The following is a 24,019-nucleotide window of genomic DNA, read 5'->3' on the forward strand; positions in this document are numbered from 1 at the left end:
ACGAACTAATGTTGAGGGCAGTGCGGTTCTGGCGGGCCCAGCAGGACTGCTCCCCTCCAGGGCAGGGGTTAGCAGCTGGGCAGCTCGCACGCGTCCTTCCTTTGCTCTGCCCTTGGCAGTCTGGTCACCGTTATTCCATCCCAGCCAATAAATGTCAATAGAGACCGTTCACACAGCTCACACAAAAAGTGCCCCTTGCAGTTTAATCAGAAATAAAAATCTGGAAACTACAAGACGCACTGAGTCAAGGAGAGGGAACGTAATTCCTCTCATTCAGTAGTCAGGGCACTGGTCAGGGGAGAGAGGAAATTTGTTCTCTGGTGCAGTCTGACCTGGCTCTTGAATGTTTGAATGAACGCTACTGTGAACATTGAATGCAGCATCTGTGCTATAGACCTTGAAGTGGGGCTTAGACCCAGCTCCCTTTTTGCAGGCAGAAGTTCTGGTTTTATGACTGAAGAGCTCATCTTCTCTTTTTCTGTTTCATATTTTTCATGAAATTGCCCACCTGCAATAGTTGGGAAGGTAGAAGCCAGGGTTTACCTTTCACTTCCTGCCCTTTCAAAGCAACAGACCCCAAAGTGGTCGCAGCAATGTGTTCAGAGATGAGGATTTGAAACTCTGGTAGGCAACGGCCTATTCCCTCTACATCCTAGGTGTTATAAGCATTACATTTTTTGTTGCTTAAGGAGATGATAACCCTTCCAGCCATGCTTCTGGGTAAAAGTCTTCCTATCTGCTGCTGTTGATGCCTCTTACACTACGAGATGCTACACATACTCCTGTATGTGTCTACTTGTGATGATATGCTCCACCCCACCACCATCTGATCTTGATTTCCCGTAACCCTGTTCAAGTGTTGACCACCAGTGGTGACTATAATGGATGCTATCTGGTCGTGCTAGACACATCGACTGATAACAACACAATAGGCAAGGGCTATCTTGTGCAACTTGCTCCAGATAGATATAAACTGCTGATCATGACTGGGAGTAGGATTGGATCTAGCCACACCTAGACTTCTCTCTGAGAAGGAGTTTAGAAAGCAAGGGGGTCCTTTCTGAAACCTTATGACTCAACAGGAGGGTCTCCCTGACAGTTTTGTCTGTCCCTGTGCTCTATGCAGTGAATAATCAAGTGAACCTCGCCATCGAATCCTGTTAAATGAATGTTGCATTAACCTTTGAACTTAGTGAATTCACTATTTTACGTCAATAAATATATTATTACTTCTCTCTTACAAGTGAAGTGTGTAACCCACTCAGACCCCCTCTCTGACCTCCTTTCTCCTCTCTCCCCCCGTGACACTACTAAGCCTAGGCACTTCTGCGACTCTGATGAAGATATGCATAACTGGGGCTTTAATTCTTTTGGCCTGTAGGTTTTGAGAAATGTTTGAAGATTGCCAAAGGGGCAAGATACAAACATCAAGAAAAATAACTCTATTTTGGGTCATAAGTGCAGGGATCTTTCTCAAGTCCATGAGGCAATCAAATCACTACTACCATCCAAGATGGCAAAATTTGATTGAGACCATAGAATATTTCTATGGTTTGCATAATCTTTTGTGTGATAATCTTTCAATGATTTCCTTTTCTGAGGTGGTCATCAACAGGTAACCACAATGTCCGTTTTGCTTGTTAAAAGCCACTACCATTAGTATCTAACTGTGCTTACAAAATGCAGGTGCTATTGATTCCTGTAAGTGAATGACTGTATATGCAGCATTAGCCAGCTCAGGGGTGCAGAACCTGCAAACTTGTCCTATCAAAAAGCCTGATGATTGAGAAGAGGCTGATACCATTACAGGGAAAGCTGTGATAAAAGGTTGTGGATAACCATGCCCTTGAAACACATGGTGTCTAAAGTTACCTAGTATGCTACAGGTGCCTGTCCCTAGTACAGTTTCTTTGAAGAAAAAATAGTTTATGGAGTGTTTAACCAATCAATGTAATTTTAGTTTCTGGTTTCTATTATTAATTTATTTGGATCAGTAAATATGCAATGCAATAAATATATAATGCAGAAGGATATTTATTGTATAAGAGAAACAAGTTAATAATAGACTGTTAAATACCACTCTTTGTGGGCCACCATATCTATCATGATCATCATATGATGTTGTCTGTAGACAGTGAGGAGAAAGCATGCTGTGATGAAAGTAACGAAGTAGGACATAACCTGTGAATTATTGTTAGCCTCACCACAACTTCCTGTGTGATTTTGTGTGAACTGGTTGCTCTTCAAGACAAAGGTTGTTATTTATCCTTTTTCTGAAGCTGTAAAAAATAAAAACTCAGTGTATTAGTACTACCTTTGAAATCTTAACAAGGGGATTTCAAAGCAACCTTGAGCATAGCTATTGTACTGTCAGTGCTCTTTTATAAACTGAGTGAAATGACAGGCTTTTATTAGCTTGTAAATATTAGGAATGCCATTTTCAGGAGATAAGCCTTTCCAGTGGCAGTCACATTCCTGTTAGTGAACAATTTTTTGGTAGTTTTCTAATATGGTTCTTCACTGGCCACACTCCTAACAACAACCAGGTCTCTCCAGGTTGGTGGTCTCCTTGAGAAGGAACCCACATGATGGAGTGCTACATCCACAGTGTTAGTGGCTGACACCAAGCAGGCCTTCACGTCGTGCGTCACTGATGCTGTGCTTCTCCACTGTCTTGTGGGGTCGAACGGAGCCTATCTTAGACAGCTCTTCCCCCTCATAAGATGGGCATTATTGTGTCCCAGAGCAGACTTGTCCCACAGGGTTGCTCCACCCTTTCCCAGGAATGCTGGATTTGGTATACATGTGCAGACCATGTGTACAACATATGCACACAAGGTTCATTGTCTCCTGGAAGCATCACATCTTCTGACATGCACACACTTACAGGAACACTTACAGACACCTGTAAGAAGCCTGCTGCTTCTGTGCCTGCAGCTTGTTGCTGCAGAGATCTGAGCAGCACCTGGAAGAAGGATGGGTAGGAGCAGGCTGCTGCTATCAGAGTGGTTCATACGGCCTCTCTCAGCTTTCCAGACACCCAGCACACTCTTGAAACCGAGGTCAGGAACCCAAGATAAGGAGCCCAAGGGTGTGGCAGCAGCACTTGCTACGTGCTGAGAGGAAGGCTTTGGACAACTGAAATTTTTTGGTGTCTGAGCATATGTGACTGCCAGCTCTTGACTAGTGCGGTCACAAAGCACAAGAGCTGGGAGATGTACTCAGTACATCTTTTTCAATCTTAGTGGGAGGAAAACTATGCCCTTTAAAGTTCGGAGCTGGCTGCAGGAGTTACACAAGATGTATTCCTGCAAGATACAAGGTGCTGTGATACTAAAATGATGAGTTTGGTTAAAAACATCTGTAAGGCAGGGCTGATTATGATAAAGTTGGCCCAGCTATGAAAGCCTTGCCAGAAAAACAAACAAACAAACAAACAAACTAACTAACTAACTAACTAACTAACAATATGCCACTTCTCTGCCAGAGAGTGAGGTGTTATTGAAATAAGTGATGCATTATGGTTGAGCCTGTAGGAGATAAATGCATGGATATACCATGATGCTTAGAGGGATATAGTGTTGCAGGCCATTTCTGACCTTGAGTCAGATTTATTCTATGATACTTTGTTATCTTGTGCTCAGATAATTTATAGGGAAACATTTTTATGGCAAGTTATTTATGTAAACCACAGTTCACCATAACCATTTGGTGCTCTAGATCATGGTCTACAACTAGCTTACGAGTTTATTACTGGACTGGTAGAAATATTTAGTAACCTACTAAATATACCACAATATTTAGAGTTTATATTCTGCTAAGTTTGAATGCAACTTCCTCACTGATCTTACAGCAGAAAGAAACAGAAACTGGTGTTGACACAATCTGTTAGAAGAGAAACTCTATCTCCAGTACACAGGCAGCCAAACAGAAGGGAAGACAATGTGTGCTCCTGTGGTCATCAATGTCTACACTAAAACATATGTGTGATGGAGGAAACTAAACCATGCAGGCTCCACTGAATTTATTTCTGTTGGCTGACAGACAAAGGAGAAATCATTTGCTTGTTTCTTCTCATGTCAACTCTGGAACAGGATGAAAGAAGCGAATACAGCATTTCATCTTGTTTGAAAAGCACAGCAACATAGGTGCAGGAAGGAAGGACCTCAGGGAGTCCAGTGGTTCATTGTACAGCCCCAAGACAGTATCAGTTGTATCTACCTCCTTCCTAATAAACATTTGGTTTTCATTGTTGGTTTTGTTGTTGGTTTGGTTTTTGTTGGATTTTTTTGTGGGTTTTTTTTTTAATATGCCACTTCTCTGCCAGTATCTCCTATACTTTTTCTGCTTTCATCATTAGAAAACTTTTCCTCATCTCTGTCTTGTTGCAGTCTTGTAATTGCTTTCATGTCTGTGAGGGACATACAGCATAGATTATTCATTTCCTGTTTTCACAAGTCTTTCACATTTTTGAAGACTTTCATCATGTTGCCATCAGACTTCTTTTTGCCAGATCACATAATACCATCCTAGCACCATAGTGCTAAGTAGCGGGAAGGATTATTTTACGTGTTTCATAGACTATGCTGCAGTTTGTGTATTGTGTATGATATTTTCCTCTCCCACAAGAGTGAGACTTTGACTCATTTCTAGTTTATGACCCACTATAAGCCCCTCATTTGTCTCCTTTTGCCCAGACCAGTTTCCCTTAACTTGTCTGTGAGGGTATCTTGTAAGATACTGTGAAAAATCTTACTGAAGTCAAGAAGTTCAAAATCTTCAAAATCTTACTGAAGTTACCACTTCTGCCTAGTGCACAAACTTCCTTGATGTTCACTGACAGGAATTAGATCAAATTTTTGTTAATACATTGATATTGTGCACCTGAATGATAGCTTTTCTTCATAATTTTGGAAGCTAAAAACATTACAAGAGAAGCATATATTTAAAAAACCCACTGGCTTCTTTCCCAGCACTGTGTTTGGACAGTTGGGCTCTATTTCTGCGGTTCAAGTTTTCCAAAATATTTCAACATCCCTTCTCATTCTAATTTGCACTTCAATCTGACCAGCTACTCTATGGCTTTTATTGTGGCAAAGATCCCATGATGGGGTGTTACATCCCTGGTTTCTGATACTGGTTTCTGCATCTTTGCAGGTTTGTACCGTAGTGGGAATTTCTCCCTGACTTTTGCTGGTGTTGTCCAGGACACAGCTATAATTTGAGATGAGAACTGATCAGCTAGATTAAGCCTTTCAGATAGTGCTTCTCCTCTATCTTGCAATCCCCACCTCCTTTTCTTCTACAGCTTCTTAAGGGGTAAAGAATTTCTCCATGTGGTTCAGGTGTCCAAAGGCTTCAGCCACCAGCAGAGGAGTAAGTGAGTCTTCTAGAGTAAGGAAGACAATGTCTGACACCACTCAATCTTGTCATTAGTTGTTCTGGCAAACTGCCCTTTCTCTTTAGGAAAACTGTGAGCAAGATCTTGTTTCCAGGAGACGCTTTGGGAGTTGTGAGAGTGGTTCTTGCTGCATGAGTCAGAAGGTCCTTGCTTCTGCAGAGGCTCCAGTGCAAAGACAAGAACTGAAGTAATTTGTTTTTCAGAGGTGCTCCCATACTGGTGCTGTGATGACACACCCTTTGGCTGGTCCCTGCACCCTTCTGCTCTCGTCTTTGCTGTATTCTGGACATACTGCACCGCAGGCACTGGTTTGTCATTTTTCAGAAAGGAGCAGGGTGCAGTGAACAAGGTCAGGCTCAGAGCTGGAGCAATAAAGGTGGTAGCGCTACACCGCAGGACTTTATTATTAAATATATTTCAAAGGATATTTCCTGCATTAGTATTTTATTCTCACACTCCTGAAGTTCTAGAAAGACCCTTAGGTTCAGCTCTTGCCCTTTTCTTTTGACTTTCCACCCTAAGATTTACAAGGACAAAGTTGATTTTATGACAAGTATAATTCTGTTTATCACAAATGTTTTTAGCCAGGAGACAGCTGAGTATTTTTAGCACATCAGAAAACTCAGGCATGTGGTCAGATCAGTGCATTAAATTTTGAAGGACAAAGGTGTCATAATTTGCATCAATCAGTCTGAAAGAATGTGGAAAACCTGCTGTCAACCTGTCCTTTTACATCCTGTGAAGACCTGTCTAGACTCTTCAAAATGCCTAACTATAATACATCTACAACTTTCATCTTCATAGATGATATTTCATCATGATCAGCAAGCTACGCTTGGTTAGGGTGAGTTTCAGAGCCTTGTCTTACCGTTGCATCAGCATGTCTGGCAATCTAACCTATGTGCAAAGCTCCAGTTGTGATTCACATTGTCTTCGTAACTGTGTTACTCACGTAGTCTGGAAAAGAAAGTCCGTGCTCTGAGGACCTTGCAATCTACTGTTCAGAAGTGCAATGGAAACAAGAGGAGCTGAGAGAAGGGAGTGGAAATGAGACAATATTTGAGTGACATGATGTCAGAGTCAGTGGGAAAATGGAAGAGCCGAAAGTTAGCAAACAGATTTTTTGGTCTGGTGCTTTCTCCGGGGTGAAATCCTGGTGTTAGTGAATGCACATGAGTGCTGCTGGAGCCAGGATTTCCTCTGTAAGATTTCTCCAGTGGTTTCTCACTTGTCTGTTTGATATCATTATCATTCTAGGCCTTCAGTCTTTTGCAGGAATTGCTTGAAAGCATGCAAAATTAACTTAAGGAAATCCAATTTGTAAGGAAGAAAGAAGAAAGGACTCTATTAGGAACTGCAAATGAGCAATTTCCAGTGTATTGCATGCAGACAGTCAGCTAAGCCTGTTGATTATTCACAGTGCTTCCTGTAAAATAGCTATTTTCATCTCTTTTTTTTTTTTTTTTTCCCATGAGAGTGCAGAAAAAAAGAGCCTTGATTTGCACAGACACTCCATGCCACTTACTCAGTAACCAACAATTACTAGAAAAATACATTTTGCCAAGTAATAATGGTTATTTCCCAACCTGCCAGAGGAAAAATATGGTTAACAATATCACAAATTCTTATGCTGTATTTCTGGTTATGAATCTATTTAAAAGCTCTTGCTATAGCTTGTCATGGATGCAGAGTTGAAGTTTCTGAAAGCCCTTCCAGCTATGCTGTTCAGTGGGACTCTTTCTGGCCAGCCAGCAGATGTGGATCTATGCTCTGCAGCCAGCCAGCCTTCCCTGCTCCCTCCAGGAGGGGCCAGGGAGGGAAGACACGGAAGCTACCAATATGGAGAGGTAAAATAAAAATGTGGAGCTGGTGGGCGATCACATCGCTAGTCCCTTGGCTGGCAACGGACTCTGGCATTCCCTTTCTCCCTGAAATGCTCTTGGCCATGGGCTCTGGCACTCCCTTTCTCCTGAAATGCCCACTCCACTCTCTTCACTGGAACCTGCTAAACTCCTGTTCCTTCTCCTATGGTCTTACCTTACTGTCCTCTTCTAGAATCTGATTTGTTCACCACAAGCCTAGACTGCTCTCCCTCCATTTTCCCCACTTCTCAATTCCTTAATCGTTCTCCTCTGCTTTGCCTTTAATGTCTAAAATATTTTTCCAATAACTCCCAGGTCTCCAAAGTGACCTGTTTTACTCAGCACTCTGCCAACCCCCCTGACGCACTGTGCTAGAGTTAGCAGCAGACTTCCATACTTTGCAGCTCCAATCATGACACAGTTCACCTGTTTTATTGATTGATTTTCACTGTACTCTCCACAACCTTAGCTCAAGATCAACTCTTCTCTACATTATTGCTTCTCTGAAGAGGCACTAGTGCCATGTATTGCCTGGGGTACCTGTGGGGCCGTGCAGCCCATTTGGGTGGAGCCAGAGGCTGCCCCTTGTCCCCAGGCCTTTGGCTCATTTTCCACATCCCAGTGAAGCCATGGCTTTTGTGGCTCAAGAAGGCGGCTCTCACCTACAAATGCTTTCTTGTGAGGACTCAGTTTGGAATAGGACAACTTCTGAAACAAATCAAACTGCAGGTTAGTCTGAAGAAAAAAAATTGGACTGCTTTTAGGGACTCTTAGGAGAAGAGGAGATTGAGAGGAGATCTCATCGCAGTCTATCACTTCCTCACAAGGGGAAGAGGAGGGGTGTGTCCTGATGACCAATGATAGGACCAGGGGAAATGGCAGGAAGATGCACCAGAGCAAGTTTAGGTTGGACATTAGGAAAAGGTTCTTCACCCAGAGGGTGGTGGAGCACTGGGACAGGCTCCCCAGGGAGGCACCAAGCCTGACAATATAGAAGAAACATTTGGACAATGCCCTCAGACATGTGGTCTGAATCTTGTGACTGTCCTATGCTAGGGCAAGCGTTGGACTCGATGATCCTTGTGGGTCCCTTCCAACTCACAGCATTCCATGATTCTATGATTTAATTCCTGTCAAGTGGCACTGCTATATCTGATGATAGCCATGCCTGGCCTCAAGTGCCTGTCACAACTAGATTCCCGACTTCCCTGCAGAGCAGAAAGAGGAAATACAAGAGGTCCGAGAGGTATTTGTATGAACTAACCTTGCCTCAGAGGAAAAAGTAGCCTAGTTTTTTTCTGTAGTCATCCCTTCCAGAGAAGGATCCCAGGCAGTTGCCTTCTGAAGGAGCTACTGTCTTGGGAGATTTGCCTTATGGGGCCAGAATTAGACTTTCTGAATACATCACCCCTTGTTATTTAGTCCTTTTTTCTAACTGTAACTGTTTTACTGGGTCTTAGCCAATTAAACAACAAACCACTGGAAATACCCCAAATCCCCAGGAATAGCTGCTTAGCAACGCCTGAGTAAAAGCTGCTGACATTGATGGCTTAGCGGGGTTTTAGTCAGGTTAATAAGAAGTGAGGTGAGAAGTCAGAAGTGAAAAACGAGCTGGGCTTTCTCTTTTCATAGTGCTGTGAATTCTTCATATTGTTATTGCACTGCTCTGTATTTACACTTCGTATCATGTGCCTGAAATTTTACATAAAGTTCCTTCTATGTGTGGAGGAAGAACCTCATTTGTCTGTGGCAGGTTCCTTCATGCTGTGGGTCACATCTGGAGGTGAACATGCTCCGTGTTTACTGCACATCAGGTCTCAATGATCACATGTAGGGCCTCTGTAGTACAGCTTATCACCATCTTTTTAGTCATAAACGCTCTTCTGGGGTTAGAAGAGTGAAATTTAGCAAAGAAAATAGGAGTGATCCAAGAAATGTCTTGCCTGGCTGAGTAAGCTAAATCTGTCTGCTAGCAGTCACTAACGTACAGCTTCCCCTGGCCTCCTCACAGCCTTGCTGAGGTTTCTCGGGCACTGTACGCGCCAGCTACAGGCCTTACCCCTCTCCTGCTTGCTCTGTCATGACACACACCATGTCCACCTGCTTACTTAGAGGGCTTCTGTGTCTCACATCACTGCATTATAAGGACAATGCAGCTAAGCGATTTAACCCAAGGTGAGAAGTCATCAATGAAGCATTAATCACAGTCCTCCACGAGGTCAAGTCATTATTTAACATTACTTTTGAATTCCTTTCTAAAGAGGAATACAAACGATGCTTTGCTGCACTGCACAAGCGCCCACGCTGGATGCTCGTAGGACCGAAGGGAGAGCAGACAAGCAAGCAGACATCAGTGTTAGAGAGTGCCCTGACTACAAGGTTAGCTGTACATGGAAAAAGGCTTCTGACACCTGATGGTTGAATCAGGATTTCACAAAATATCTCCCTGCCCTTTCAGGATGATCTTTATTAAATATATTCTGCACTAGAACCTTCATTTCAGTTCTGCGTGGCATGTAATCTCCTAACTTTATTTACCAAGTTATCTGCATGAGAATAACACTAGCAATGGTGTAGTCTAACAGCTCTATCAGTTTGATGTCCTCAGATAACTGGAGCATGGTATGACTGAGGGTTGAACCTTTGCTAGGATTCTACAGCTCTCTGGATCTTCTGGCAAATTTGGCAACCTACTGAGATGCAGTGTTGGGGAATTCATTCCTATTTCATGCTACTTGTGGTGCAGCTGGAATCTTAATATATTTTACACTTTGGATTTCACTATTTAAAGGCTTTTTGATGCCGATATACACAGTAGGTTAAAGATGGGCTCCCATGAACTGAAAACAGCTGTTTCTTTAAAGACACCATGTTCCTTATCAAAGAAAGGTTAAACAAAGCAAGCATTCAGGACAAATCCTTCCTTTCCCCATGCATCTGTGGACGAGTTGAAAGAGGAAGCAATATTCTGAGAACAGAGTCTTCCCTCTCCTCTCACGATAGTACAATTGGTGTTGGCAAAGACACGAGGAGAAATGCTTCCTCTTTTTAAACAGAGGGAGCCAACCTTTCAAAACTTCAGAGACTATGTTCTTGCACACATTCTTCCTGCTTTAATCTAAAAAGACTGTATCTCTGAATAACCAAGATTATTTTTTTTTTCTCTCCTGCAATTTGGTTTACCAATGAGCTCGTAATGAAGTGGCACAGCACATGGGACTTGCTTATCTGTGCCCTCATCATAACCTTTGAACCAGCTGATTGAGTTCAGCCACATTTGAGAGAGACTAACTTCCTTCTCTTCCATGAAAACCAGCCCATGGATAGATGAAAGCAGCTGTACTAAGAGTGAGGAAAAGCCAGGGAAATCTCAACCCTCTCTCTTCCGACAGCAGCTGGCCAGCCAGCTCCCACATCCATTGGTCATGTGGGCTATGCTCTGTATTTTTTGCCTTTCTGAAAGCCAAAAAAAAAAAGGGGGAGGAGTGGGGGGGGAGGTGGAGAATAATATGCAGAAGAAGCTGCTATTGTGGAAGGAGGGATAGGGAATACACAGGGAGATGAATTTTTACAGTAGAGAGGTGTACCAGATACAGGACATCAGCCTTCATTAGGATCAGCACTCACAGAACAGCTTTGGTGAGAGGCGAAGAAAACCACTAACGAGAAAGAAAACCAACATGAAAATGCTTCCCCATTTTTTCTATATTCCACATTAAACCAGAATATGATGAAAACTAAGAATTGCAGCAAAAACGTGTGCAGATTACATATAGCTGGGTGGTACAAAGGATCAGTGCCTGTTCTCCTTATGTTTTCTTTCTGCAACAGTTCCCAAGAAGTGAATTTATTAACAAACCTCAAAACCACAGCCAAAAATTTTGCAATTCCCACAAGAAGTTATGATTTACACACAGCTTCACTCGTGGCAAGTTACTTTTGCTGACAGAATTTAGTTTTCAGTCTCATTTTGATGTAGCAATAGAGACAAAAAAAATTGCATCACTCACAACATTAGTGCACAGTGCAAAGGTCACACTTTATGCCCTGATGTTGGTGTGGACATAACTTCATATGCACCAACAGGGCTAGGCAGATGAGGTTGTATTATGTAGCACAGGAGTCATATCAACCTGGAATTACTTTTTTTTAAATTAAGAATATGTGTCAGTAGATAAATAAAATGAACCTACCTTCTAACTCCCACTTTAACTGCAAAGTTTTCCACAGACTTCAGTGGACTCTGGATTAGGTAAGCAAAATTTAATTAGCCATAGAAACTGCAGGGTAGAGGCTCAGGAGACTGAGCAATCCCTGAATATAGGCGACTACCTGGTAGTGCACTGGTATGTTCCCATTATCATTAACGATGAAGTATAAGTAACACCTTGCAATGTAAAACACACTGAATATTTGTGTTTGGTTTATTGGTACCAAGTTCATACCATAACTTCACAATTTTGCATCAGGTAAAAAAATATTCAATAGAAAGATTATGCCAGTGGAGATATCCTTAAGAAATACACACAATTTCTCATTTTAAAAAAGTTAACTCAGATGAGGTCTTTCTTTACAAAATATGATTTTCTTTTACAAACCTTATACAATATGCCATTTTGATTAGCTTTTGCAATAAATAGTTCATCAAAGTTAAATTAATCAGTATTATACATATGATATTTGCTTTTTAAATTAATGTCATAATACAGTCCTAGGTATTGCTACAACTTAAGCGTGAGCCACTACAAACAGTGGCAAAATTTATGTATCATTTAATTCCTCATTTATAGTCAAGTTCCTTGTACTTTAAAAAAATAACATGATTCTGTCAAAAGTCCGTGTATACATCTTCACATATGAATTTTTACTGTCTCAAGAATGCTGCAATAGGAAGATAAACTCAACAGTCCATTTGCTTTTCTTCGGTCTGAGTGACGTATGAGGAGTGCACTTCGGCCTTTTCTGAAGCTGGTACTGTTCCTGAATCACAATCTTCTTGTTCAGAGTCCTTAAGGTGCTCTGTTGCCTTGCTGGCCTCATCCCCAGTCTCATCACTGTGATTTTGGGATTCTTCTGAAATGACAGTTAGCTTGTCATAAAACAGATCCTCTTCTTGTGGGAGTGCAGGAAAAAACTGCGAACCACTCGGAGGCTTGCTCAAAAACTGTGAAGGAGAAGAAATGAGAATTAGGCTGCCCCAGCCATACTATCCTGTTTGCTTAGATTTATGTTTTATATTGCTTTCCACACATCAATTGGCTTTTGCAATCCCAGAGTGGTGACAACGTAATAACCTCTCTGCTTGCTTTAACATCCTGTGCAAGGCTTGGAAGCAAGTTGGAAGTGCCTTTTTTTGCAAGAAGATACCCCGGGGGTTAGTGACTTTTTCTGAATATAAACTTTCTTAAAAAAATAAAATAACTAGTGTCAAATTTGTCAAATAGCTCCAAGAGATGTGAATTGTTCCTGCCATCTCAGAGAGCTGTCTGCTCAGACACCACATAGTGATACTTTAAATGTCAACATAAACCATAACCATTTAGGCAAGTCAAGGAAAGGGAGGGAGATTTGCAGAGCTATGCAGTTCAGTAAGAAAGATGACTTCATCTTAGTACCGAAATATCACAACTTCCTCCCACTCCCTGTCCTATTGATAAGATGGCACCGGCCTCAAGAATCAACATGGACTTGCAGGATGCCATGAGTGTATTCTGAATGTCAACACAAGAACAACACACCTACTCAGCACAGTACTAACATGTTAACCACTCGTTTTGGCAGCTGAAGGGGCAGTTCATTTCATTGGTAGTGGCTGGAAGAGTACAACTGCATTGTATTCTTGTGACCTGATCCCTGTCTGTTACTTCAGTGCATTTTACATAAGAAACAAGCTCTTCTATCAGGAGTCCTGTTCACTGTAATTACAAAAATAAATACTAATATTATTACTATTAGACCTTTTTCTAGCAAATTGTGATTTGAAATGCTCTGACAGTAACCTGCAATCTCAAATGTTCACATAGTGAAATCACTGCCTTTGATAAATTTCATTTTAGGTAAGCATGACTGACCTGTGATTACTGTAATTAACCACTATAACCCATTAGCACAAAATGAAAATTCTCCCTTTCTCATGAGAAACCTGTGACCAAAATGAAATTTGACCACATCCTGTATTGATCAGAGCAGTGCTACCAACAGCTGAGCTCCACATTCTGCAAACTACTGCGTGCTGAGCATGTGCTCAACTTTAAGCACAAGGTGATTGCTAAATTGGCTGCAAAGCCTTCGTCTGCTGAACTCATGAAATGAGTCAAAATGAAAGACCCAGCGAAACTGCAGGAAGCTCAGAAGAGTATAGGTTGCTAACCTGAGCATACTTAACACTCTGTATAGCCTTGTTTCTTGGAGGAGGTTCTGATACAGCTTTTCTGTTGCTCTATGGGTAACAGGGTCAGTGGTATTGCCCAACAGTAATGCCTAACATTCACCGCTCCCATCATATCTTGAATTTTCAGACTTCACTACATGCTTTACTTAAGTTAATGCTCATTATTATATTTGCAAAAGGACTTTGTTTCAGGAGAACAAATGTGCAATTTTAAGCCTAAAATGAGATAGGGGAGACATATCTCAGTTGTTTGCTATCTAAAAAGAGGAACTGAAGGTTAACATCTGTTACTCTCTCACTTTAAAATGAAAGAAAAATCATGTTTCTAAGCCATATAAAGCTTCATATTACAAATGCTGCTTTAGGAATAGAAGTCTGTGCCAAGTTTTTAAATTGTTCAGCTTTTAAGATATTTTTGACCATTCTGTGCAGAACAGTTCAAAATAACAGTATTTTAGAGTTGATTAAACATCAGTACATACTTCAAAAGCAAGTCTAATTTCACTGTTCTTCTTACTTATATCTATGCAGCACCACAGAACTTGATGAAAAAACTGAGGTAACATTCATGCCAAATTTATGACCTTATAATGCCAGAAATTAAACACTAAATGAACTAACTTCCAGTACCTTTCCTTTGTCAGCTTTTTCCAAAGTTAATGACTTTATCATTTACACTTCTTTAAATGGCTTTTTATGTTTGGCAGAAGAGCAAGTTTTACCATATACAATGACTATACAACAACAGATAACCAGCATTGTTCCTTATAGTCTAAACCCCCTCCAGAATAGTCTGTGCCTTACAGATGGCTAACAATCAATCAGGTGCAAATGAAAGAAGACAACATAAAAGAAGGTCTAAAGGCTTTGGCCCAGAGAGCCTTTGAAAAGCAGGCTGATTTTAATTGATCGTGTTAGATAGAAAACAAACCTCTTTCAAGTGTTGTGGGAAAATATATGAAGGGCAGAAAACATGTTTTGTGAGTCGATATAGATACAAAAAGGAAAAGAAGCAAACGGGAACAGATATTACAACGATCAACATTGATCCTATAAGAACGGCCACAATTATCCATACAGGAGTTACACCTGCAAGAGACAAGGGAAAAAAAATTAAAACAGTGATTATTAATTTCTGAATACACTCTTTTCACATTATCACTTTCTCTATGGAATTAAAAAACCCAATAAACTATTACAAAATTGTAACTGCAAACATAAGTCTTTGTTTCCAGATGCAAAATACATCTTCGCTCTTAAATTCTTAGCCTGAATACACTGAGGGAGTTCTCAATAAAGTAAACTTACAAGCCATCATATTTAGACATTTAGAATGACACATACCGGTGATTGGACATGCAACACTAGGCAAATGATTAAAGGAAAAAAAGATCAACAGAACCATCCACAAGGTGATATAATGTAAAAAGCTACTGTACACTCGATGGTGTTTCAGGAGTCTGGGAGTTGACACACAACACTCACAGAGTACAGGCTTCCACTTTTAAAAGAAATCTGTAGAAATGGCAGCAAAGTAAAGACAGTAGGGAACAAAAGTCTGTAAAATTCTAAACTACTGAGCCTCTAAAAAAATTATGGTTTCTAGGACTCTATCCTTTCTTTTAACTAGGGACATAAAACTCCCAGCTAAGATGACAGGGTCAGACCATGTGGTGGTTATTGCTGGACTCCACAGACAGCAGCTATGGTGGCACGGCTGGAAACAAAAGCACTTTTGGTACTTAACTGCCTTCAAAATCAAAAGGAAAGCACTGAGACAAAAAAAAAAAGGTTATATTATTGATAATAACTGCTGCGTGTTACAGAGAAAGAGCACCATGGCCTGGCCTCAGGAGAGAGACTGGCAATGTTGCCACAGAGGAAGCAGACTGCAACACAGGGTCCCATTCCATTCTCAGTTACAGGTACATGGAACAAAGGCTTTCACAAGATAATGAATACTGCTAATGGTAGAAGAAATTCAGGCACACAGTGTGATCAGTCAAAAGCCTGCGCTCCATTTACCCCTGATTTTCAGGCCTCTGCAGCAAAGTAAAGCATCATGCCATCAGTGATACACAGCTTGTAGTTTTCACTTTGTTTCCAACTCCTCCACTCCAAAGGCGCACAGGTATTAACCACCAAACAATACTAAAGTAACAAATACATCTGTTTTTGGAAGGTTTACAGGTGACATCAATTTTTGTTTTGAATGGCTTTGCACAGTTCCTAGTTCCCTACAGCGCCTGTCCCACTGTGATGCACCAGGTATTACCGTTGTGGGTTGTCTGCTCACAAAGCTCTCTGCTCAGCTGCCCTGTTTTGTTCCACTCGGGGATAACTGCTTGCACCTGAATACAATAGATTGTCCACGGCTCCAACTGAGATAATATTTCAGAGTTATGTTTAGTATCTATGTGAGTTACCTAATAACAGAGAAAAATACAAAAAATTAGAAAAGCATAAGCCCAGAGAATGAACTAGCTAAGTAATTAAAATTACATCAACAGGACAAATCTTAGCAGTTACAGCTGCAATGTGAATAAGGCTTTTAAAGCAGAAAGAAGTGCCCTGCCCATGTCACATAACTGGTAACTCTACATTGATTTCACCTGCGGTTACAGTGAGACCACTCACACACTGACTTTCTGGCTGCTTCTAGTAGCATTAATGAAGTTTTAGGCTAGAGAGGCCCACAGAGATGTGATAAATGAGATCTGCTTGCAGAGAGAAACAATTGCCTAACCAAATGAGTTCAACTAAGAGTGCTGTCCAGACAAATGTAATATAATTTGAGATGGAACAAGTAGGATGGATGATCTAGACAAAAGAAAGAAAAAGACAGAAAAAGAAAAAGGCTTGTGGAAGCTACTAGCTGATTGACAGCAGGTGAGACTTGCTGTTTAGAGGCATGACTGGTTACATCCCTGTAGAGTATAGGAATCCCTACAACATGCCCCATTACTCAGTAACACATTCTTTCTCAGTGGTGAGTAGCTAGGTTTCTATAGCTAGGTTTCAACATTTTAGGCAAGCATCCACTTCAAAAAACAACCTACGAAGTTACATAGTCTATGCCTTTTGCTTCTTAGATCCCTATGGAAATTTATAGAATCAGAGAACCATGTAGGTTGGAAAAAGACCTTTAAGGTCATTGAATCCAACTGTTAACCTTGCACTGCCAAGTCCACCAGTAAACCATGTCCCTAAGCACCACATCTTCTAAATACCTCCAAGGAAGGTGACTCCACCACCTCCCTGGGCAGCCTGTTTCAGTGCTTGATAACCCTTTCAATGAATAAATTTTTCCTAATATCCAATCTAAACCTCCCCTGACACAACCTGAGGCTGTTTCCTCTCATCCTATCACGCGTTAGTTGGGAGGAGAGAAGGACACCCACCTTGCTACATCCTCCTTTCAGGTTGTTGTAAAGAGTAGTAAGATCTCCCTTCAGCCTCCTTTTCTTGAGACTAAAAACCTCAGTTCCCTCAGTCACTCCTCATAAGACTTGTTCTCCAGACCCTTCACCAGCTTTGTTGCCCTTCTCTGGACACACTCCAGCACCTCCATGTCCTTCTTGTAGTGAGGGACCCAAAACTGAACACAGTACTTGAGGTGCAGCCTCACCAGTGCTGAGTATACAGGTAAGATAACTTCCCTGGTCCTGCTGGCCACACTATTTCTGATACAAATACCTTCATTTCTTGTAGTTTGCAAATTGAAAAACAATGTGGGTTTTTTTGGAAATTAAGATCCCTCATTTTATGGAATTGAATGCCAAGTAATTTTGCAGTGTAACAAATGCAAATCAGAATTATATGTAGTGGAGTCCTATTATATGAAAAGTGTGCTGATGTACAAAGCACTAATTACACTGTGACTGATACCTTCCAGTAAAGGGCTTCCTTTTTTCCTGTAATAGAACTCATGACCCTATAATTAATATATTACGTAAGATCTTTCTCTATGTATTTTGTATGGAGAAGGTTTTTGAGATGAGTAACAGATCTGTCTGTGGAAAAGGCTGTTCACAAGAGGAAGAAAGGAAATTACAACTCATAGAAATTAAAGAGGTGAAGGCAACCACAGTTAATATAAGTCCCCAGCCATGGTGGTATTCAAATGAGAATGAATGACATGAGAGCTGAATCTAAGTCAGCTTATCACCATGATCACAGATGCTGCTGATGTTACAGCTTCTAAGTTTACCCTTGCTTGTAGATGTGAAATACAGAGATTTGGTGGGGCAGACTGTATCACAAATAAAACATCACTAAACTGAAGAAATAAACTCTTGTAATGTAGCAATTAATTCTAATTACAGAAAAAGCAAATTATATCCATGCTACTGTTTAACTATACAGCTATCAGCCATTTCCTCTGAATACCAGTTGCAGTGACTAGACTTTTTTACCCCATAAGTAGTAGAGATATATTTTTACGTCAGTACTGTTAGCTTTCAGAACTTCATCAGTATGGTATTTTACCAAGAAAAGGGTATATCAAAGCCACGGAGTCACAACATGCAGGAAGCAAAAGTTACCTCTGTATCGCTGCCTTCCTTCCAGTACAGTATTCTGTAATTCCATGAGCCATAATATTGCTTTAGAGGCCACTTGCCATGTTCATGTTCAGCAAAAGGGCCTATGAAATCCACATGCAGGGACCCAGACTCAGACTTCACTTTCACATCAGGTGGCCCAACAATTGCTATATATTAGAATGGTGGAAGAGAAGAAAGAAGAGAATTCAGTTTCAGATTGTTTTCAACGTGACATTTTTACACAAACTATGACAAATCACACTTTAAATAGTTTTCTCTCTTAGAAGAAACTAAGTTCCTTCCACAGGTCAGGTATAAATAAATTCTTTCCTTACGGAACTGGTCTTGAAAGGGATTTATTTTTGCAGTTAAATAACAGATATTCTTGCTGACTACGTTTCTGATACATTAAATTAACTCAGTTCTCTTTTGCCAGCTGTGGTGACTCCTGAGAGAGGAAGGACTATTTCTATGTTATTATTCACTTCTCCTTCTGGGCCAAGCTGTTACAACATCTGTCTTTTCTGAGGAGACTCTCTAGTGAAGCATTTTAATGTTTCTTTCACTGTGATCGCTTTGAAAAATGGAAACATTTTAATTATTTCTGCATGTCTTAAAGATTGAGCTCCTTAGACTGAATATTATGTTCTCGTATTTTGAAAATTGCTTGTCCTTATTATGTTTTTCTGCCACTGCCTGAACTAATTAATGAGTAGCTTAGTTATCAACTACCTTGTGTCTGCCATGAGCTCTCCATTAAAGTCTCCTAGAATTCCAACAAACAACTCTGCCTTGGCTGCCTCTACTAAAGTTCTGCCTGGCTACAGCCACACTATCAAGTGTCTAAGAAAGGGACAGCTCAATGTACAAACAATTTTGCATTCCTCTAGAAATATGTGTTTCTTTAAAAATAATTTTAAAAATCTACTCGCTGTACCATGCATTCGTGTAATGCTCATGAATATGCTGTTGAACTTGTGAAAAATAATCACAGGATCACAGAACGGTGGGGGTTGGAAGGGACCTCAGGAGATCATCTAGTCCAACCCCCCTGCCAAAGCAGGTTCCCTATACCAGGTTGCACAGGAAGGTGTCCAGGTGGGTTTTGAACATCTCCAGAGATGGAGACTCCACAACCTCTCTGGGCAGCCTGTCCCAGTGCTCTGCCACCCTCACTGTAAGAAGTTTTTCCTTAGGTTTGTGTGGAACTTTTGGTGTTCCCGTTACTCTGGTTTTCTTAGGCTATTCCTACAATACAGCATGGAATTTCTTACAAAAGCACTAGCAGAAATAATAACACAGAAAGGAGTATCAGATATTTTTATCTTGATGCCCTGCTCAGATCAGCTATTAACATAAAAACAACATTAAGAATCCTCATGTCCTCCTCAAAGATTTGGCCAGTTGGACAGTACTCCCAAGTCTTTCTTTTCAGGTAGTTTTATATCCAGATCTTCTCAGTTCAGGAATAAGCTGCCTTTCCAAAGCCAAGGCTGCTCTGAAGGCCAGATGCTATTTCAAATATATGTCAAAGTACAACTCTGTTAATGATTTACATTTGCTCTCTGCTCTGAAAATCTATCCATACCTTTTCAATGACACTTTCTTTGGCAAGTAACTTATACTTGCAATGTTGTTTTGTTTTGTTTTGTTTTTTTTCCTGTGCTATGTTTCAGTGCTTCTTTTCTAGGCAGATTAAATTATTACTCTTTTGGAGAGAGAGAACCAATAAAAGCATTTTGAAAAACAAGGCTGTAAGCTGTAAAATTACATTCTGAAATTCAAGAAAGAGAGCAATGAAATTCAAGCGAATGAAGGCAGAACAAGAAAGAAAAGGATTTTTGAAATTTTTTCTCAAAGATGAGGTATAACAGAAGCTTCCTCCATGGTTTTATATTAATAGCAGTGAGGAGAAAAAAGCCTTGGGTAACATTAACTACATAATCTAAAATTATTTCATTTTTGCTTATGAGTGGCATAAGAATGTACAAAATAAAGGACCCTCATCAGTTAAAACCACCCAGATTCCCAAGCTCAGGTGACAGCAACATGATTGACATCTTTGGTGTGCACTCTAATGCAAGACAATGTCCAAATCACCTCTTACAAAAGACTGTAAAGCTTCACCAAGAGAATGGCAATGTTGTGCAATGCAGATTTATTGACTAAAAATGTAGATTTTACTGTGAATTTTTTTTAATTAAAAAAATAAAAAGAAAGTTTTTTGCCTGATATAGCTATGAAGAAGAAATTAATTTAATTTATTTAGGTATACAGGAAGTCTGAATCCTTGAAGAAAAGCTCTCCCTGGCTGAAAAATATAAATTAAGCCTTATTTTTAAAGGAAAAATATAATTTTTTTAAAAACCTCCTCAAAAGATGTTTCAAGTACCAATACTAGCATCTACTGTAATAGTGAACTTACTATGCTTTCTGACAGCAACTTCTGCCTCAAAAAATAAAAGTGTTCAACTAAGATTTTATAGTTCAATGTAATTAAATTTAAAAATTATCTGCATGCTATAGCTTTTCTTATGGAGCCAAATTGTAAGGGTGCATTAATAGCAGATAATATTTTTTTGTGGAAGATTAGAAAAAGGCTTACTGTCATCCATTGGCTTAAATCTGACGGTCACCCAGTCTGAATGGTTATTTTCTGACTCCGCTCTGACCTGTAAAATGTAGTCTCCATACGCAGACAGAGAAGAGACGTCACACTCTGTGAGTGTCAAGTTTGTGCTCACGGTTTTGTATTTGTATCCAGGGAAATTGATGCTGTATGGAAAAGAAACAAAATGTATATGATGGGCAAATGATAACTGATTAAATGTCTTTCCTCTCAGTTAACTGGAGAAGTGGCACATCTCTTTGCTAACACAACCAATTATGATTTATGAATAAAAAAAAAATAAATCCAGTGTTTAAGAAGCATCATTATTAGCATGTACAAGCACATCAAGCATTTTACATGCATCTATAAAACCATGATAAAGTTAGAGATTAAAATTATGATTCAGCAAATAGATGCCCTTCTCTTGACAGTGTTTACAAAACTTGATTCAACAGAGAGCAAGTATCAGACAAGTCTGCAAATATTAAGACAATATCACTATGCACAGCTTTGCTGTCTTTAAGATATGCATATAAGGAAAAGCCAGAGAAAACAGCCTGAGAACTGTATGTTTCTGTCTGGTTTGCATCATAAGCCCACCTAGGAACGTAGTGATCAACAGGTAACTGCTACCAGAACCCAGAAAAACCTTCTTTTGACTAAGATGGTCCATACCCTCAGTTAGGGGATTTCTCCACAGCAGGCATCTGCCTGTAAGTGCCATCATCTCTGCTTTACATCCTACCACGTCTTGGCCAAAGCATTCAACCTTCTTGGGGAATGCAAGACCAAGACGTCTGGCCCAAGACATGGTTTCTGCGCTCGCCAAGAGGCAGGCAGGGAGCTCACCACCGGGCTGGGGAAGCAGCTGCTTTCTTCAGTACAGCCACACAAACCACTTTTCCAGACAGCTAAGACCAACTCAGAAGGACACAGTGGCAAAACCATATCAAAGCTTTATCAACCCACCAAAACCAACAAAAGGAGACCTCAGAAAATGTGTCCCGAGTTTAAGGCACTGAATGAATGAGCCACCTGCCTGCAGTTCATTGGGCATTTCCACTAAGGGTGCAGGCACTGCTGGAGTGAAAGACCAGATAAGGTCCTAACACTCAGCAGGACTAAATCTCTTGAACTGCAGGTAACAGCTACATGACAGAGAAAAAACACACATGTAGCTATTAACAGCCAACATTAAAATGAGTTTCTGGTTCCAAAAAAAGTATGTACAAAGCTGCCTTGGGTGTGAAATGTGTAGAAAATGCCTCTGCCCTGTTATTTAGCTCAGAAGATAAGCCTCTCGCAAGCCAAAAGAAAGGGACAGCTGCTCATCTTCCTCTAAAAAGGCAACAAATCACAAACATGTGCACCTGTAAAATGTGAATTAAAGAAAGCACATCTCCCCCAGACTTACCTCTCAGATTGGACAGTGTAACTTAAATTCCCTTCGTCAAACCTAGGTGCATCCCACTGTAAAACGCTATGAAAATTAACTGAAATAATTCTCACGTTTTGGGGTTTTGGCACTATTCCAGATACTGCGGAATCAAAAACAAAACAAACATTTTAGTGTGTGTTCCTCCAGCAACTTCTCAGTCATCCAAAACTTCAGCCACAGCCTTCTTTCTCTTCCTTGCCTCAGACACCTTTTTTAAAATCAGACTTTAATTTAATCAACTCAAACCCTGATGCGTTATTGTTCCTTCTGAGATTGTGCAACAAAACCAAATTAGCCAGTATAAACGATTTCCAGGAAGTACAGTCTTCATGATATCATTGTTTATTAGGCATGACTGACTTGTCAAGACTTAGGGCCCATCAAGCTACGTGCATGAACTCTCACTGAGATTGTCAAAATCAAGTATTTTTAAGTAGTGCTCCAGTAGCACTATGCAAACAACATGGGTGTGTGGACTGATTTGTGGGGGGGGTTTGGTTTGGTTTTGATTTTTCTTTTTTTAATTAAAAGGAATATGAACAGTGTTTCTACATATACCTAGGTATAAGATCATAATAATAATAAAAAAATCCACCATAAGCATGCTTTTATCATCACTACATGGATTAGCACTGTCATTTAAAATGCTTTACTCACTCTGTTATTACACCAGCCTTTTGAAAAACAGAGACAAACAAGAAATAGCTTTGAAGGCAAGAGAGCTATGAAATACACCATACAGATAAATGTACCATTAACTGGCACCCTTTGTATGTGATGAAAACCCTATTGTTTTACTTTATTGAAACTGAATAAAAGAAACCCTAAAGTAGTATTGATAAGCAGCCCATTACTATTATGATTTAATTATTTTAAAATAATTGTTGGTATTGAAACTAAAATAGAAAAGATTTTGGTGCAAATCCATTACTATTATGATTTAATTATTTTAAAATAATTGTTGGTATTGAAACTAAAATAGAAAAGATTCTGGTGCATATTTGCAACACAACTAATCGACACAAACAAACCCTGTCAGATCAGATTAAGGCTTAAATGTCACAGGAGAAAAACCTAGTAACATATGTTCTAAGGGAAAAAATAACCAACCTGTTTTATATGTCTATAGTTGATGCATAAATACATGAAATTAATGTGTCAGTTACCCACTTTTAGCAGACAGGCGTTTTAAATCTAAACCCTGCCTGAGTAGAAACGGTTTCCCAGCCCCCTCTCCTGCAATGCTACCCTCACACCTGTAATAGGTAGTAAACTGTTTGTTCATCAAACTTAGTTAACAACGGTGGGGAGTGTAATAGACGGTATTTGTTTACTGAACCTCTTGGGAAGGAAACAAATACTCACTTCTGGTTACCGAATTTAATCTGGCTCAAGCAACTGCTCCTAACGATTCTTGGAGTTATCTTTCTATTTCGTGTACTTTGTGTAATGATGAAATGTGCCTCTTACTGCTGTTTTAACACAGGTAACTCATATAAAAAAATTTACTAGCCTAAAGAGAAAGGGGGGGATAATAGTGGGCATTTGGTATTTTAACCTCTTCAAGCCTTAGGCATCTGTATTTCTAGCTTCTTAGTTTACTTATCTCAGCTTGCCAAGGACTGGCCTTGTGGATGATTTATCACAGGATTCCAACCAAGCTTGAAGTTAATGAGCAAAGATAATTAGGAAGAAGCCCAGATGTAGTGGGGCCCAGCTCAAGAGGCTAACTACAGGTGATGATGAAGACGGTGGGGTTACTATAGGAGGTG

At 40.2% G+C, this 24,019-nt stretch overlaps 1 protein-coding gene across 1 annotated transcript; it reads right to left on the reverse strand.

The window, feature by feature from the left end:
* Positions 1-12,163: 12,163 nt before the first annotated feature.
* IL10RB (interleukin 10 receptor subunit beta) lies at positions 12,164-22,347 on the reverse strand (the record flags this gene model as incomplete). The annotated part of the gene is made up of 6 exons (XM_010171008.2): positions 12,164-12,427; positions 14,586-14,743; positions 15,930-16,080; positions 18,199-18,365; positions 20,804-20,973; positions 22,224-22,347. Coding segments are annotated over 6 exons (1,034 nt in total), but the record flags the coding sequence as incomplete, so codon positions are not given.
* Positions 22,348-24,019: the final 1,672 nt, after the last annotated feature.

This window comes from Antrostomus carolinensis, unplaced genomic scaffold (genome assembly GCF_000700745.2).
Source record: "Antrostomus carolinensis isolate BGI_N321 unplaced genomic scaffold, ASM70074v2 scaffold40506, whole genome shotgun sequence".
Taxonomy (NCBI): Eukaryota; Metazoa; Chordata; class Aves; order Caprimulgiformes; family Caprimulgidae; genus Antrostomus; species Antrostomus carolinensis.